This window comes from Malania oleifera, chromosome 6, assembly GCF_029873635.1.
Source record: "Malania oleifera isolate guangnan ecotype guangnan chromosome 6, ASM2987363v1, whole genome shotgun sequence".
NCBI lineage: Eukaryota > Viridiplantae > Streptophyta > Magnoliopsida > Santalales > Ximeniaceae > Malania > Malania oleifera.
The window spans coordinates 59,596,322-59,613,509 of NC_080422.1; the positions used below are offsets into that span (position 1 = coordinate 59,596,322).

General features: G+C 39.3%; 1 protein-coding gene across 4 annotated transcripts in view; it reads right to left on the reverse strand.

Annotated features, from left to right (window-relative positions):
* Positions 1 to 369: 369 nt before the first annotated feature.
* The window catches only part of LOC131158204 (uncharacterized), a 28,083-nt gene continuing 11,264 nt past the window's right edge, over positions 370 to 17,188 (reverse strand). The window contains exons 8-10 of one of the 4 annotated variants that reach the window (XM_058112899.1): positions 16,440 to 16,520; positions 537 to 878; positions 370 to 449 (exon numbers count right to left, since the gene is read on the reverse strand). In XM_058112899.1, coding sequence (XP_057968882.1) covers positions 558 to 878; positions 16,440 to 16,520 — 402 coding nt within the window. In that variant the 3' untranslated portion in view covers positions 370 to 449; positions 537 to 557. Of the gene's footprint in view, positions 450 to 492; positions 933 to 16,439; positions 16,521 to 17,188 lie in introns of those variants that run through there. The other 3 variants (XM_058112897.1, XM_058112898.1, XM_058112896.1) reach the window with 3 other exon arrangements.

Consider the following 17,188-nt stretch of genomic DNA (forward strand, 5'->3'; position numbering starts at 1 on the left):
AGGTACTTCTAAATTCGTTGCCCTGTTAATAATATTATTATTTATTTAAATTATTTTAAATGTTCAATCTTACTTCTAGAAAATATGTATGCTCTGTAATATTTATATTATCTTTGACAAAATAATCTACACCAATTATATTTTTTGTTATGGAAGGCTTGCCTGTGAATCAAATGACTGCTTAGTCTTCTTGCACAATCTTTGACTCAAATACGGTTTCTGTTTAAATACAACTTTAATCTTGCAATAAATCAAAACTCTAGTGTTCAAATTGACAGTTTTACCTCAGAAATTTGCCCTAACCTCTAGGCTGCCAATACTTCAATCCTAGTTTTATTGAGCAGGCAAATTCGAATCTGCTGATACTACTGAGAAAAAAATTGAATTTTTAAGAAACATACTCACCAGCTGTCTCAGTCTTCACTCGCGGCAGAGACAATTGTTTCTCACTGTTGTCAGTATAATCAAAGTCATCCAAAAGGAGAGGGAGAAGAAACAATAAAATTAATATATATATATGATATGAAGTGCAAAACCTCTATTAAACGTGAGAATTATCAAAGTTTGTCTTTCCAAATCATGTAGTTGCGGCGGTCCTGAATATTGTTTGGGGTTTCGGATGAAAGGGCAACTTTCTCGACAATGACGTTGCGATTACTATCAATTCTGTAAGAGATATCCATGCCTTCCAATACCAGGTGATAAATAATGTCCCCAGAAAGATGAAAACCATGGTCAGTTTCACGGTTAGGAAATTCTTCTTCATGGTGGCTGTCCAAATTTAAATTTCCATCGGCTGCTTCACCATTTCCCGCTGTCTTAACGGAGTTATGAGGCAACGTTCGTTGAGATAGTGAGCGTATATCCCAGGAAAGAACCTGAATGATCAAGCTTTGAAGCTCATTAGGCGATCCATAGAGAGACCACTTCTCCTGAAGCAAGCCAACAGGAAAATCAACCCAGAAGGCCGAATTATGTAGAAATTCAGTTTCTTGCTTGACTAATGTAAAGATGACATTTAAATGTGTCAAATCTTCACAAATAAATTTTCAATTCAATGATTTTTTTAGAGAAAAAAAAAAAAAAAAAAAAAGAAGAAACATACCTAGAAAAAGCTTATATTAGCATAAAACTAAGAATGTGTGGACAGCCTATTTCAGACCACTCAGCCCGTGCCAAGCCCATAAACATGTAACATTGCATAACTTGAACGCCCGCAATTGATAAGTCCAAAATCATTGAATAACCTTTTTTTTAATCAAATAGATCTTGCATACATATTTTGAAGATAAAATGGATTTAGGGGCCAGTCCTAACCTAATTTTAAGTTGTTCCACAAGTAATCACAGGAAATTGCACCAACCTGAATAAGGGTTGAAGTGGGGAAGCCAAGGAGCACAACTCACTGCTCACCGCAAGAAACAGTCCCCACCCTCTACCGCTCACAACATCCCCCCACCCCCCAACATACACACACCCAAAAGAACTCTTTGGTTGTGTTTTCAAGCATTTTTCAACCCTTAAGAGAGCCTCCTTGATCACCAAAGGAAAACCCTAACGTTATTTGTCAACATAAACCCCACAGTTAGTTGGCATTCAGAAAGCAAAGGACATAATGCTGCTAGGGATGCATGAATACAAGCCCAAATCAGGTCAGGTGTTTCCTTTCAGAGCTCAAGGTCTACTTTCATGCTATTATTTTTATTCATTTCTTTCTAAAAGCGGAGCACAAAATTGGTGCCTTGGCTTGGATTTGTGCAAAGTTCGATGAAACTTCATTCAATTGTGTATACCATTTTGTTTAAATCCAAAGCAATTCCAAATCCATGCCGCCAAACATAGGGTAAGATCTCCTAAGATGATTCTTTCAAGCAAAAAGATACCTTAATAGGTGTCATTTTTTTAGTTCAAATTTTTAGCTTGAGACAAGCCCATAACATTGTGTAATTTGAACACCCACAAGTAATTGCATGGTTTAAGTTAAAAATCATTGAAAGACATTTTTTCTTGTATTTAAATTGACCCTGCATAGGTGAATTTTAAGTTGCCCCGCACAAGGAGCCAATTGAAGAGGCAAAGCCTTGGCACACAACTCACTGCTCAATCCACTGCATCCCCACCCACCCCTACCCCCAAAATGCATGTGTGCTCCTCTTCCTATTTGGTTTCATGGATGTTCTTCTCAAAAACAGTGCACTGCATTCATGGACACCCATATTTTGTTGGTATTTTGTAGTCCCACCTCCCCAACGCATACATGAGGCAAGACATGGCCCATTCATTTTGGGGAAGCCTGATCTGGAAACGCTTAACTAGGTGCAGTGCACAAGTGCATCAAGTGCAAGGGAACCCCCTCCCCCATGGGCCCCATCCCAGCTCACTTACTATTTGGCCCATTAGCATTTTGACTTTCCACTAATGATTAATCCTCTTAAAATCAGTGTTTAAATTTCATTACTATCAGTGCTTAATATTCTCTTTAATTGTCATTTCTTTGCTGACAGTGAATATTCCTTTTTGATTTTATTTTGCTTGTCAGCCATTCTTTTTCTTCTCTAGAAATTTATTTAATTATTTATTATTATTTTTTTCAGTTTGATCACTGTACCTTTCTTGCCCAGTCCCATCACTGTACTTTTCTTGTGATTACAGTTTATTTTTGGAAAATACTACTAGCGATCACTGTGCTGTGATCGTTGTACCTTATATTGCTCATTCATCTCTATCTAGGTTAATAGAGCTATTGCTATTTCTGTCTCCTGGTTGGTGAATGCATGCCATCGAAAGGGTTGTTGTATCATGGGGGTTGATGTCGACAAGCCTTCAGCAACATGTTGGAGGGGCCAAATCATCTACCCTAAGGGCAGTGCCAATAAGTTTCCAGTTTTATTCTTCACATCTTGTTTTCAAATTAAATTTTAAGACAATCTTAGGGTAGATTTCCTGCTTACTGTAGATACATTAAGATAAATCTTTTAAGAAATAAAAATGACAATGCCGAGATATTCATTAAATATAAGAATAAAGTTGAAATCAACTAAATAGGAAAATTAAAAATTCAGATTTGATAGAAGGGAATATGAATGTACACTTCTCAATGAGTTTGTGAGAAGGAATGAATAATATATGAAGTCACACCTCCCTATTTTTTTGGATAATAAATGAAGATATATTAAGAGAATGTACAATCAGAGTGAAGATGCTAACTCCTCTAAAAGTAAAAGAAACACAATAGCAAAGAACAACCAGAAAAGAATAAAAATAGTTATAAAAAAATTTAAAAAAAACTAAACTTATCTAAGGAAGCCCCTCTTTAATCCCTTCCCATCATAGTTCACTAAACACTTCAAATTCCCTAATTCCCTCTGACCCTTCTTCACCTTAGATTTACCACCATCAAGCCGAACTTCATTTCCTCCATATGATTAGATAACATGAGGCCAAAGCTATCCAACAAATTCTGAGTTTGAATGTCTTACTCAGCAGATTCTGGAACTGGATTAGGCAGAATTCCATCTTTTACCTTCAATTCCTCTTTAGAAGCATCATCCTCAAAAATACTAATTCCATCTAAACCTTCTAGAGGAGGCGGAGCTACATAAGATAAATCCCTGAGACAGACATTAGAGGAATCGAAAAAAAATCCTTGCTGCTGCTGAATTTGATTCAAATGTAAACCCTTGTCAAGTTCAAATTCATTACTACCTACACTATCGTCCTCTGAAACATCCCTCCCATCTCTTACCATCCTTGTATTAATATAAAATACCTAATTTTTAAATCCTCAAACGAAATATGATTGCGTAGAATTATGAACAAGAGATCCTCCATCAAGCTCCCCTTGTTGTTATAGAAAACTAGACCTCGAGTTTTACAATGGCGCAACAAAAGCAGGGAATATATATTCATGAGCCATTCAACTTGTAATTTCACACCATTTCCAACAGACATGAAAATATGAACAGCAAATTATCAAATTCCTCATCAAGATTCCAATCCTGATAAATTTGATAGGTGGAGAATTATCAAAATTTGTAACATGATTCAAGGCTTGGGGCCTATGTATCACAAACTTATCACAGATTCAACCATTTCATCTTCTTAAAGGCTCTTGCTTTGAATTGCATTCCCAGTTTTAATATTGAATTTTGTTGCCTGCAGCTTGAACATTGCAAGCGGAACTGTGCTTGTTGCTAAGGATTTTCATATTTCCATTCCATCTCTATAGCTCCTGCTTGTGGCTCTGATAATGCAACCTAGTTGCTGTCAGTTCCTATTTTTGCCTGCACATGCAACCAGTAGCTGCTTTTTTTTAAATAAGAAAAAGGTAACTATATTGAAGAGGCATCAAAGGGATGCCGGCCCATGCTACACTGAATCAAGCACCCTGAAAGGTGTCACACAAATCAGAGATTACACCAAAATCATTAATAACAATCCTACCATGCCAGCTATTGACCACAGTAAACCATTGTAGTTAGCTGATTTGAATTGTTGAGGATGAACTTTTGAACACTCACCTATTTCTCTCTTTCTAAACGCACCAAAAAATTTGCAAAGGGAATGAGGGACAAGGCCTTTCTCTTTGCTTTTGTGGTCCAAATCCCTTTTCAGGCCCAGAGTTCTCTTCCCACAGAGCTAGAGATAACCCAACTTTGTCCGATCAGAGTCAGCTCCAAATTCCAGAGATTCCTTGTCCAAGCATAGTGAAGGAGGATGTGCTCTACCGATTCTACGTCAACCATGCAAAGGGGACATCTATTGACAACTGATAGACCCCTTCTCTGCAAGTTATCCATGATCAAGATCTTACCATGGGTTGCCTCCCAAACAAGGAAGGCGACTTTTGTGAGGGCTGAAGTCTTCCAAATTTGATTCCAAGGGAAAATAAAGTTGTTTGGCACCAAAGGGAAGAGCTTCCTCTAGAAGGATCTAACAGTGAAGGCACCCTTCACATCTAATGTCCAAATAGGAAGATCGGTGCTATTGTGTTGTTGGAAGCTATAGAGAAAGCTGTAGAAATCCTTGAGCTGGATGAGTTCCCAATCAACCACATTCCTAAGGGGATGTTCCAAAAGAGCCCCTGATCTGAGATTTGAAGGTGTTGACTAACCCAGGAATCTTTATCACATGCCGAGTTTTAGATGGATGGGAATAGGAAATTAAGAGCATCTTGATCACACCACGAGTCATGGAAAAAGTAAATATTGTCCCCCCTCCCACCTGCAACCTGATATACGATGCAAAATCATTCCAGCCTTTCCTAATGGAAGTGCATCCTCTGTTAGGCTGGGAGATCCAACAATGTTCAAGCCCATATTTCACAGCAATGATTCCCCAGCAGATGTTATCTTTCTCAATCATGAATCTCCATAGCCATTTCCCTAACAGGGCTTTATTGAAAGTATAGAGGGACTTCAAACCGAAGTCTCCAAAATGAAAAGGTTGTTTCACCATGCCCCATTTGAAAAGGTGAAATTTGAATTCTACCCTGAAGCGTCCCCAAAGAAACTTCCTTTGAATTTCTCCAAGTCTCTCGATAGCTGAAGTTCGAAGGGAGAGGGGGGGAGGGGGGGGGGGGGGGGAGGGAAGAGCATGAAGTAAACACGTAGATTTGTCAGGGTGCTTTCGATGAGAGTGAATCTGCCACTTTTTGATAAGAAATTCTTCTTCCATCCAGCCAGCCTTCTTTCAAACCTCTCAATGAAGGGATCTCACTCCTTTGTCTTTGAATTTGGCGCCAAGAAGTAGCCCAAGGTAATTAATAAGGTAAGCACCCATTTTGCAGCTTAGAAGACCAGCAAGGAAAGGCCATCTACATTTTCTCCAATCAAAATGATTTCACTTTTTCCAAGGTTAACTTTCAAAGCCGAAACTGCTTCAAACCCTGCCAAGATACAAAAATTCAGAATGCGGAGAGGGTCATTCTCACAAAAAACATTAGTGTCATTGGTGAACAGGAGATGTGTGACCTCCATAGGTCTATTGTGTCTACCAACTCTTAAGGCCTTTGAGCAGCCCTTCTCCTGTAGCTTCTATCAACATGAGGCTCAAGACCTCCATCACCACAATAAACAAAAAGGGGGATAGATGGTCCCCTTTGTTGGCCTAACTGGGCTTCTCAATCTTGTTTTGATGATAACAAAATGAAGGATGCTTTAACATGTGGTGTTGAGTGATTTGATTTCAAATCTAGGTAAAAGGACACTTGCGGTTAAACATGGAGGTAAGCTGAAGATCAATGTTAATCTAGTGAAAGCTCCTCAGCACTTTGAAGCAATGAACATCAAATGAAGAGATTAAAGGCCAAACAAATCTTGAAGTCAAAAGTGAACCTCGAGAGGCTGAAGGACTTACTGAGTAAGAATACCAAGCTTAGAAGGATTTTTGTAAGTACTTCAAAGTCAATGCTATTTAGATATGTGAAGCTCCTTAAGAATCAAAGACCTAGAGATCATTATTTGAAAAACTCTTAAAAATGGTTTTAAAATGTTCCAATTAAGTTTTTCAAGTAAACTAGAGTTTTAAAGAAATAAAAAATTGGAAAATGTTTGAAAATGAGGTCTGTCCAACCGACTGACAAGACCCAGCCGACTGACAGGTAAACTTCAGAAAAGTTAACTGCTCAGCCGACTGACTCAAATGAACTACAAAGGCCCAGTCGACTAACTAATTTGAACGTGGTTCAGTCAACCGATTGACAATTAATCTGAATTAATTTTTGAAAGTCAACATGGTATCAGCCGATTGTCCAGTCGACTAACTAGAGCAAAAATGACCCAGTCGAGTGAGTCAGCCAACTGATTCTGTAGGGAATTTCAAATTTCAAAAACGTGCGAGAAATCTTTCAAATTTAATTTCCTGAATTAATATTTTTTTGAAAAGTTGCCTAAATGGTCTGTATTTAATGAGGAAACTTTTAAAAAAAATATTCTATAAATACCACCTTTGATCAATGAAAAAATAACAAGCCAAAAGATCAAACGAGCAATACGTCGAAGCTATACACAATTCCTGTGTTGAAATTCTCCTAAAGTTTTTTCTTGTTCACATCATTTTGCTGGAGAAAAACTCCACGATATTGGTGGAATGAAAAAACAAAGTTTGGTTCTGAGTTAGATCTAGAATTTTTTTTAAGAACCATTGGTCACTTCTAAACCTTAAAGCTTCACATTTTCTATTTAGCTTTGGTTTTTGAAGTACGATTTAGAAATTAACTTGTACAACCTGTTCTCAATTTTGAGAGTGCTTTTGTATGCAGAATTTATCTTGTACTCTTGTAAATTGTGACAATTCCAGGCTTGTTGGATCGTTGGCTGGGCGAGGGGATATCACTTAGAGAGGTGCTGCTCTAGCCTAATTGAAGGAGTGACTGAACGAGGGTATATCGTTTGGAGAGGCGGACTCTAACCTACTGAACTTGGAAGGAAGAGGGTATAGTGAATTCCTTAGGTGGTTGACCTAAGGCGAGGACGTAGGCTGGGATAAGCCGAACCTCGTAAAAGTTGTGGTGTCACTCTCTTTTAAATTTTAGCAAAGATATAACCTGCGTGGATGTTTTAATACCTTTTAATCATAAAGTAACGCGTATTGGAAATTAAATAAACCTAAAGCCTAATTTGTTCTTGAGCTTGCGGAAACCGAAAGGGACTACGTTGGTTAATTGATCTTTTGCGGAAACCGAAAGGAAGTACGTTGATTGGTTAACAACTCAAAACCTATTAGCAGAAGGTTTATTTAAATTCTGATATTGAAAAAGTGTTTGGATGTCATTTTAATATTCAAATTGAAAAGCCAACTACAGGGATTGCACATTCATATACAGGGCCACTAAATATTCCAAATTGATTTCTTGTTGTATGGTTGTTGTGCTTAAACAGTAAATTAATTGATTGTCTTTGTTGTGATTGGGGATTGATTAGAGGAAATAGGAGTTTGTGTAGAAATCTTTAAGAGAGTGTAAAAAGGGGCAAGAACTCTTAAAAAGGAATTAAGGAATTTTTTAAATAACCCAATTCATCCCCCCTCTTGGGACTACACCTTAGGTTTCACCCTGGTCTCAGACCTCTAGAGGAGCAGAAGAAATCAATGGGTCACTCATTGATAGACACAGAGAAGCTTGGTGTGTTGATACAATAAGCGATCCAACTAGACCAGCGCTCCCCAAAATCCATTTTCCAGAGAATAAAGAGAAGGAAGTTCTAGTTGACATGATCAAAAGCTTTCTCCATATCGAGTTGGCACACCACTCCATTTTTATTTTCCCTCTGGTAAGTATCTACTACATCATTAGCTATTAAGGTTGCATCCATTATTTATCCTCCTGCTACAAAGGCATGTTAACATTTCCCAATGACTTCTAGAGTGGCTCTTTTAAGCCCCATAGCAAGGATGTGCTCAACCGATTCTACGTCAACCATGCAAAGGGGACATCTATTGATAACTGACATATCCCTTCTTTGCAAATTATCCATGATCAAGATCTTACCATGGGTTGCCTCCCAAACAAGGAAGGCAACTTTTGTGAGGGCTGAAGTCTTCCAAATTTGATTCCAAGGGAAAATAAAGTTGTTTGCCACCAAAGGGAAGAGCTTCCTGTAGAAAGATCTAACAGTAAAGGTCCCCTTCACATCTAACGTCCAAATAGGAAGATCGGTGCTATTATGGTGTTGGAAGCTATAGATAAAGCTGTAGAAATCCTTGAGCTGGATGAGTTCCCAATCGACCACATTCCTAAGGAAGGGGATGTTCCAAAAGAGCCACTGATATGAGATTTGAAGGTGCTGACTAACCCAGGAATCTTTATCACATGCTGAGTTTTAGATGGATGGGAATAGGACATTAAGAGCTTCTTGATACACCACGAGTCATGCCAAAAATAAAATTGTCCCCCCTCCTACCTGCAACCTGATATATGATGCAAAATCATTCCAGCCTTTCCTAATGAAATTGCATCCTCTGTTAGGCTGGGAGATCCAACTGTTATATTCAAGCCCATATTTCATAGCAATGATTCCCCAGCAGAGGTTATCTTTCTCAATCATGAATCTCTATAGCCATTTCCCTAACAGGGCTTTATTGAAAGTATAGAGGGACTTCAAACCGAAGTCTCCAAAATGAAAAGGTTGTTTCACCATGCCCCATTTGAAAAGGTGAAATTTGAATTCTACCCTGAAGCGTCCCCAAAGAAACTTCCTTTGAATTCCTCCAAGTCTCTCGATAGCTGAAGTTCGAAAAGCGCGGGGGGGGGGGAGAGACATGAAGTAAACATGTAGATTTGTCAGGGTGCTTTCGATGAGAGTGAATCTGCCACCTTTTGATAAGAAATTCCTCTTCCATCCAGCCAGCCTTCTTTCAAACTTCTCAATGATGGGATCTCACACTCCTTTGTCTTTGAATTTGGCACCAAGAAGTAGCCCAAGGTAATTAATAGGGAAAGCACCCATTTTGTAGCTTAGAAGACCAGCAAGGAAAGGCCCATCTACATTTTCTCCAATCAAAATGGTTTCACTTTTTCCAAGATTAACTTTCAAAGCTGAAACCGCCTCAAACCCTGCCAAGATACAAAAATTCATAATGCGGAGAGGATCATTCTCACAAAAAACAAGTGTCATTGGTGAATAGGAGATGTGTGACCTCCATAGACCTATTGTGTCTGCCAACTCTTAAGGCCTTTGAGCAGCCCTTCTGTTGTAGCTTCTATCAACAAGAGGCTCAAGACCTCCATCACCACAATGAACAAAAAGGGTTGTCTCAGACCTCTGGAGGAGCAGGAGAAATTAGTGGGTCACTCATTGATAGACATAAAGAAGCTTGGTGTGTTGATACAATAAGCGATCCAACTAGACCAGCACTCCCCAAAATCCATTTTCTTGAGAGTAAAGAGAAGGAAGTTCTAGTTGACATGATCAAAAGCTTTCTCCATATCGAGTTGGCACACCACTCCATTTTTGTTTTCCCTCTGGTAAGTATCTACTACATCATTAGCTATTAAGGTTGCATCCATTATTTGTACTCCTGCCACAAAGGCATGTTAACATTTCCCAATGACTTCTAGAGTGGCTCTTTTAAGCCCCATAGCAAGGATTCTTGCAAGGATTTTATAGATACTTCCCACCACGTTAATTGGATAAAAGTCCTTAATGTTGGTTGCCCCTGGTTTCTTCGGGATTAGGGAAAGGAAAGTGACATTGATTCGGCTAATAAATCTTCCTAATCTAAAGTATTCCTCAAAAGTGTTCGTAAAATCATACGTAAGCTTGCCCCTATTTGACTGAAAGAATAAAAGGGAGAACCCATCTGGCCTTGGCACTTTATCTCCATTACAATCTCCAATGGCTTGGAGGATTTCAACTTCATCAAAGGGTCTTTCATGCCACTCTGTAGTAGAGGGGCTAAGAAATTTTAAATTGAAGACATCCCCTACAGATCTCCAGCTTTTGCATTTAGAATAAAGAGCTTTATAAAAGTTGCAGATTCCCCTTATAATGTCCTCCTCCTAAATTAAGGTGTCCTCTCCAATTTCAATGTTGGAAATGGTGTTCAGTACACAATGGGCAATTATGGTTCAATGGAAAAATTTGGTATTCCGGTCTCCCTCCTTGAGCCATAAGGCTCTAGATTTCTACCAAAAGGAGATCTCTTCAAGGCTAATAGCCTCAATTAGCTCCTTCTTTAATAAAATTCTTTCGGCCCTCTCATCAGAATTGAGCCCTTGTCATAGCTCTTGCTTATCAAAGATCTTGATTTCGTTCAAAATAACAATCTTCTTCATCAGAAAATTTCCAAAAGAGCTTTTATTTCACACTTTGAGCTTCTCACTTTCAAACCCTTCAATTTGAAGCTAGCATGAAGCAAGCTTTCCCCTCAATGTGTAGTGTGGACCACCAGATCTTAATGAGCTCTTCGGAGCCATTATGCTTTAACCACGTTTTTTCAAAGTGGAATGGGGTTGGTCCCCATTTGATTCCACCCATGTCAATGATGATAGGGAAATGAGTTGAGGTGGGCCTAGGTAGGAGCTCCTAAGAGGTTTTGGGAAAGCAGGTATCCCAATGCACTAAGATAAGGAATCTATCATTTCTCAAGGAGGGTGGGTCCCTAGAGTTGGACCAAGCGAAAGCACCACCAACAAGAGGGAGATTAATGAGGGCTGTTCACATTGGTGAAGTCTAGGAACTCTTTCATACATCTGCTTTTTGCTCCACCTCCACTTCTTTCATAGGGGTACAACACCACGTTAAAGTCTCCTCTAATAACCCAAGTGCATCCCAACAGCCTTTAACCCCAAAGAGCCCAATCCAAAACAAATGCCTGGGAGGTCCTTCTCTTGGGACATAAACCCCAATGAGAACCCATAGAAAATTGTCATCTAGATTTTTATACAAGCACGAGACAGAGAAGGAGTTGATGGAATAATCAATCATCTCCACCACATTGAGATTCCACAAAATAAGGATGCCTCCTATGTTGCCCATGACATCAAGGGAAATCCATCCACAATTCTATTTCCCCCAAATATCTCTAAGAATCGATCCATAATTTCCCCTTTAGTTTCCTATAAGCAGACAATGTCACCTCTCAGTTCTTTAAGAAAGGATTTGATTAGGTTCATTTTATCTTTGTCATTTAATCCCCTCACATTCCAAGAAATGAGTTTCCCTGACATGGTTTAGTAGTGCACACCCAACTATTGATCGCCTCCACCAAATATGTGCAACCTCCAATTTATCATAATTAATTGTACATTCCAGGCATTTCAGCTCCCTGTTTGTGTCCACTTTCTTGTTGCTGCACATAGGTTTTTTGGAGCCAAGTTGTGCTTCCTCTCTTATCTTCCTCTCGATCTCTTCAAACAATGTCAAAGCCCCGTCTTCAAAGCCATTAAAGGACACATCAATGGATTTACTGTTCATTTTCCTTAACACCCACTCAGAGAACAGCTCCTTAAAAAGTGTACTTTATGGGTCTAAACCGTTCAACATTTCAAATCTGGGATTGTCTTGGGTATCAGCCAAATTGGGGCTGGATTGAAGGGCCTCCGGGTGGTTAGAAGGAGCTGGAATTAAGGTTTAAACAGAGGCATCAATCTACAATAATAGAGGCTCTGGATCTGGTTCCTTCTTGTCTTTGCTAGTAGCAAAGGTCTGGGAGTGGGGCTCAGTTGCAGGGTTTAACATGAAGAAAGAGAACTTTACAGTTGCCATGGAGGGACCTTTTGTGGAAGGTAAAGGGGTTGTAAGCAAAAGGTTTGGTTCAAGGGAATTTAAGAGAGTGGGGAGGCTAAAGAGGAGTTCCCCCTCAAATAGGCATTTCCTCACCTTCAGTTCCGTCCCAAGCTCAACGAAGGAGGAGAAAAAATTAGGTTTGCCTAGACCAATGATGTTCTTCTCAACAATGTTTGCACAGGAATGTGAAGATACAAACAGCTTCCCACCCCAAGAACTTCTTGGGGCTAGTCCATTTTCGAGATCATAAGAAAGCATTCTCCACAACAAGGACAGGCGCAATGGGTGTAATTCTAGGCTGTAACTGGCTTCGGCAAGGTCCCAGGGGCTGCAATAGAAGATGAGGTCTTCAAAACCTCCTAGCTCGAGGAAGGGGGCAAGGGTCTAGATTGCTGTCTAGAAAGGGGCTTCCAAAAAGAGGGTGGAAGTAGGGCCTGCTCAATTTAATAACTACATTCGAGATTCAAAGCCACCCTTTCAAATCAAATCCATTCGGGAAGATCAAATGCCTCCAGCCTCCAACCTCCAGTATTGGTTTCCAAAAGGGAAACGAACTTGCCATGTTTGTTCAACTTTAGTTGGAGAGAAAATGTTTCTCCTTGTTTCGCATTCTGCAAAACCATGAGGGTGAGTGAGGGCCTCTTCTCAAGCTCCTGAAATTAGTTTGTAGGAACCAAGCAAGCTCCACCAAGTTCAGAAAGATAGATGTGTGGCAACCATTCTGAAGTCCATGAGCCTCACGATGTCAGTTTTCTCTCCTTTGATGGCTAAATCAAGAGTCTTCCTCTCAATCCACACCAACAGCTTCGTGCCTACCATGGACAAAGGCAAGAATGGGAGTCTCCATGAACGAAAGTCAAAGATGCGGAGGGGAAAGGCGACACAAGGGGTTTAGGGTTCACAGAGAGCTTAGGGTTTCTAGCGTCAAGAGAAGGAGAAAGCAGGGGAAAGGAGGGGGGTGAAGAAAAGCAGGAGGCCTCAGGTTTAAGGGTACCTCATGTCGTCACGAGTGGGAGGAGCCCATTGTCACGAACCAAGAAGGGCACCTCTCTCTTTTCCTATCTTACAGATTTTGATTGCAGCAAGTAATGCACCTCTATTCTTTTGTGGTGTCACAGCTGAATTTTGAAGGACCAATCTACTCATACTTGCGATATGCATGTTGCAGCTGCTGTCTTGTTGTCTTGGCAACTTCTTCAATTTCTAAAGTACTTTTTCATTTTTAATGACGAAATAAAAATGTATTATGAAGAAGATAAAGAGATTACAACCTAGGAGAGGATAAGAAATCCTCAAAAGTGAAATTGCTAACAAAAGAAAGACAAAGAAAAAGCCTAACAGAAACTAAGTAAGACAACCCTTTTCAAACCCTTTCATCTTAATTAAAAGGTGCATTGTAAGTTCGTTAATTCCTGCATGCATTTCTTCACCTTTCTTTTTCAACCATCCAATTGAACTTCTTTTTCTCCAGGATCAGACTACCACAAGCCCCTCTTGTCCATGAGCAGTTGTGCTTCTAAATGCTTCGCACTAGTCTCCTCCGCTCTGGTAGGCAAAATCCCATCCATACACCAGTTACTCTCCTTCTGCTCCTTATCCAATTCATCATTCTCAAAAATAATAACACCTTCCAAACCTTTAGGGTTTATTCATGAAAATCTTTTTTTGATCTTCTGACTAGTGCTAATATCTGCTTTCAGCTCCATGAAAGTATTTGGAAGGCCAAAAGTTCCTCCAAATTAAGGATTTTATAAGGTTGGTTGCTCTTAATAGAGTTAACACCAACAATCTATTGCAGAGTAGGAGACCTTTGAAGCACTTTGTCTTGATGTGTGCTCATTATGTTTTGATAGTTCAGAACTAGCTCTCATCTGTTTTAGCATTGTGCCTTAGCTTTGAAGATTTGGAATACATTTTTAGACTACTGGGAAAAATGGGGTTTGTCCAGATTCAGTGGAGGATTCATTGGTCATTTCCTTTTCTGCCTTTGGTAGAAGCAAAGGATATAGATGCTTTGTGGAGATGAGTGGTTTTTGCAGTGCTGCGGGGATTATGGCTCGAATGGAATGCACATACATCTACAAGAGAAAAGTTGAATTCCTCTTTGTTAAGGGATAAGATCCGCTATTTAGCATTGCTTTGCTTTGCTATGCTGCTGCTGGCTGCTTTAAAGGAAGGAGTGGGGTTCTCAGACATCCAATGGGATTGGCTAGCCTTGTTAATTTGGTTGTTTTTTTTCTCCTTATTCTTTTTTCCCTTTTTGTTGAAGAGGATTCCTTTTTCTCCTTTTTGTACGTTCCTCCTAATCTAATGAATCCTCCTTCTTTTGTTATCATAAAATTAATAGTTACTAAATTTTCATAAAATAATCCCACACTTTACTCTTAATTTCCAATGTTTTTAAAATTGAAATCCAAATTGACATCATAATTTCCCTTCAAATTTCCATAGTTTTGAAGCCACAAAATTTTTGTGAAATCGAAATAGATTTGCTAGATGACAGTGGCATGTAAAGAGCTAGACCAGCTGTACCCCATGGCTATATCCCATGGACCAAATGTGAAGTTATTCAGGGATGATGGACCATATTTAAATAACAAGCGCCAGTACAGCAAGTTGGTTGGAAAACTTATTTATTTGACTATCACTTTGAGCTGATATATCCTGTGGTGTGAGGGTGGTCAGTGAGTTTATGGAGAACCCCAACTCCCAAGCAAACACATTGGATGCTTTGTTTAGGATCTCAGTACCACAAAAGCTCTCATAGTAAAGGGTGGTTGTACAGGTGTAATAGGTGCTCTAATATTGCAGGATGTGCAAATGTTGACTTGGCTGGTTCCCTTGAAGAATGGAGGTCTACCATTAGGTCATATATGTTTGTGGGTGGTAATATTGTTGCATGATATCGTAAAAGCAAGCTAGAGCTGAAGTAGAATGAAAAGCTATGGCCACATGATCAATCTGTCAGTGAGTTAATTTAGTGGAAGTTTCTTATGCCAGAGATGGTATTTTGGGTGACAAAGCCTACATATATGTTTTTTTATAATAATCAGGGTGACATCTACATTGTGATTTGCAAGTAACCTTGACTTCTGTTACAGGACTAAGTGCATTGATTTCTGGCTCCTTTGCTTGTGAAATCCTGCAACCTGCTAGGAGATTTGTTTACTGAGGCCATGTCTAGACCTGCCTTCTCCACTGCTTGTATCAAGCTGGAATCAGAAATTATATTGAGGAGCATGGCTGGTCTAGGGATGATTTTCTCTTCTCTCTCCTATACCACTTTCTCTAACCCTAGTTCCTTTTCTATATCAAATCATACCACTTGTATGGTTTCTTATCACAAAAGAGAAGGAGCTCTGCTGGCAAGGCAGGTATCCTAATCCCCCAGTCCTAGGTTTGAATCCCCTCTTTGCACAATTCAAGATTTTTTTTTTTTTGTTAAAATGTAAATAGATTGGGTCAATGTAGCCATTCCACTGGATTTAGCCAAGTCATGCCGAGTTGTTCAGCTCTGGCCAGGTTGACTCTGGTTATCATTTCCAGGTTTAGGATGTAACCCAAACCAAGACTATGACTGGTCCCATTCCAGTCTGGCCCAGTTTTCAAAACCATGGGTAAAATGACATGCCAATAGGATTGTAGCAAGAAAACACATCCTCTTGAACCCCGACAATCCGCCTCCAAACCAAAATATCTGTAGCAACGGTAGTCCGAACAATTAAACCTTCTCATTTTTCCATCAAAAATGGAATTTATCCATCCCTCACATCCCGGGATCTCTCCAACCACCAAAAGTCAACCCAACCTAGGGGTGGATTTTCTTGCAAGCAAAATAGTGAAAAGTCTCAAAGTTGAGAAAATCATGGCTACCGATAAAGCATTTTTTCTATCCAAATTGCTCTAGTGTAGTCAAAATTCACAGTAATTCAAGCCTTTTGTATTTGGAGCAAATGGCTTCTAAGGAAATTGTATTTTATCGAAAAGTTTCTTTTGTTCTATCTCCACAGTCTACATAGTTGCCTCTGAATTTGAGACTCTTTTGATTAAATTTCTTGATTTTTCCCCACCTCCTAGAGTTAATAACAACTTGCACATTCCAGAAAAAACGAATGCTAATAATTGAGGTAGTTTGTGGAATTGCACATGCACACAAATAAAGGGGAAGCAAAATGAAATAAAAGAAAAAGTAGGGAGACTAGAAATGCTTACTGCTGTAACCCAACAATCAGATAGAGTGGGAGAGAAATCCTCAGAGAATCTAACAGAAGCTACAGTTAAGAAATCATCAACCTGTGCAAACATTAGGTCTTAATTTCAGAAAATGAAACGAGTGATAGATCATATCAGAGAAAACAAACAGACAAATTTGCAAATGCTCAGTCCTTATGAGTGCGTGATGTAGAGGATGTTTCAAGTTTACATCAAGTACAAGCTTAACTAGTGTTTCAAAATTAAAAATGAAGCCAAGGATGTCAAATATGAACAATTTTGAAAGCAAAATAAATTGCATACATGAAGTATTGATGAAAAACAGGATAACATTTTCTCTATGCAAAAGATCACAAAATATATTAATCAGGTCTTGGGAAGAGGAGCAGAGATGAATGGACTCCCATGGTTTCATGCCCTTTCCCATGGTTGAGCGATGGCTCCTAGTTGGTTGCATGACAAGCAATCACTTCTGTTTAAGAGGGATTGGTTGGAACTCACAAGTAAGGGGGAGATTGAAGAGAAATCCACTTGTGAGTTTGTCCCACGTTAGAAAAAATAAAGTGGAGGATGGGTGCTTATATACATGGTTGGGTCTAAGATCCAATAGGCTTAAGCTTTTAGGTAAGGTGGTAATTTAACATGGTATCAGAGTTGGTTACCAGGAGATCCTTGGTTCTAATCTTGTTGCCCGCATTTATTTGTGTGGTTTTCTAAAAATTATTGTGTTCCTTTTAATGGGTGTATTT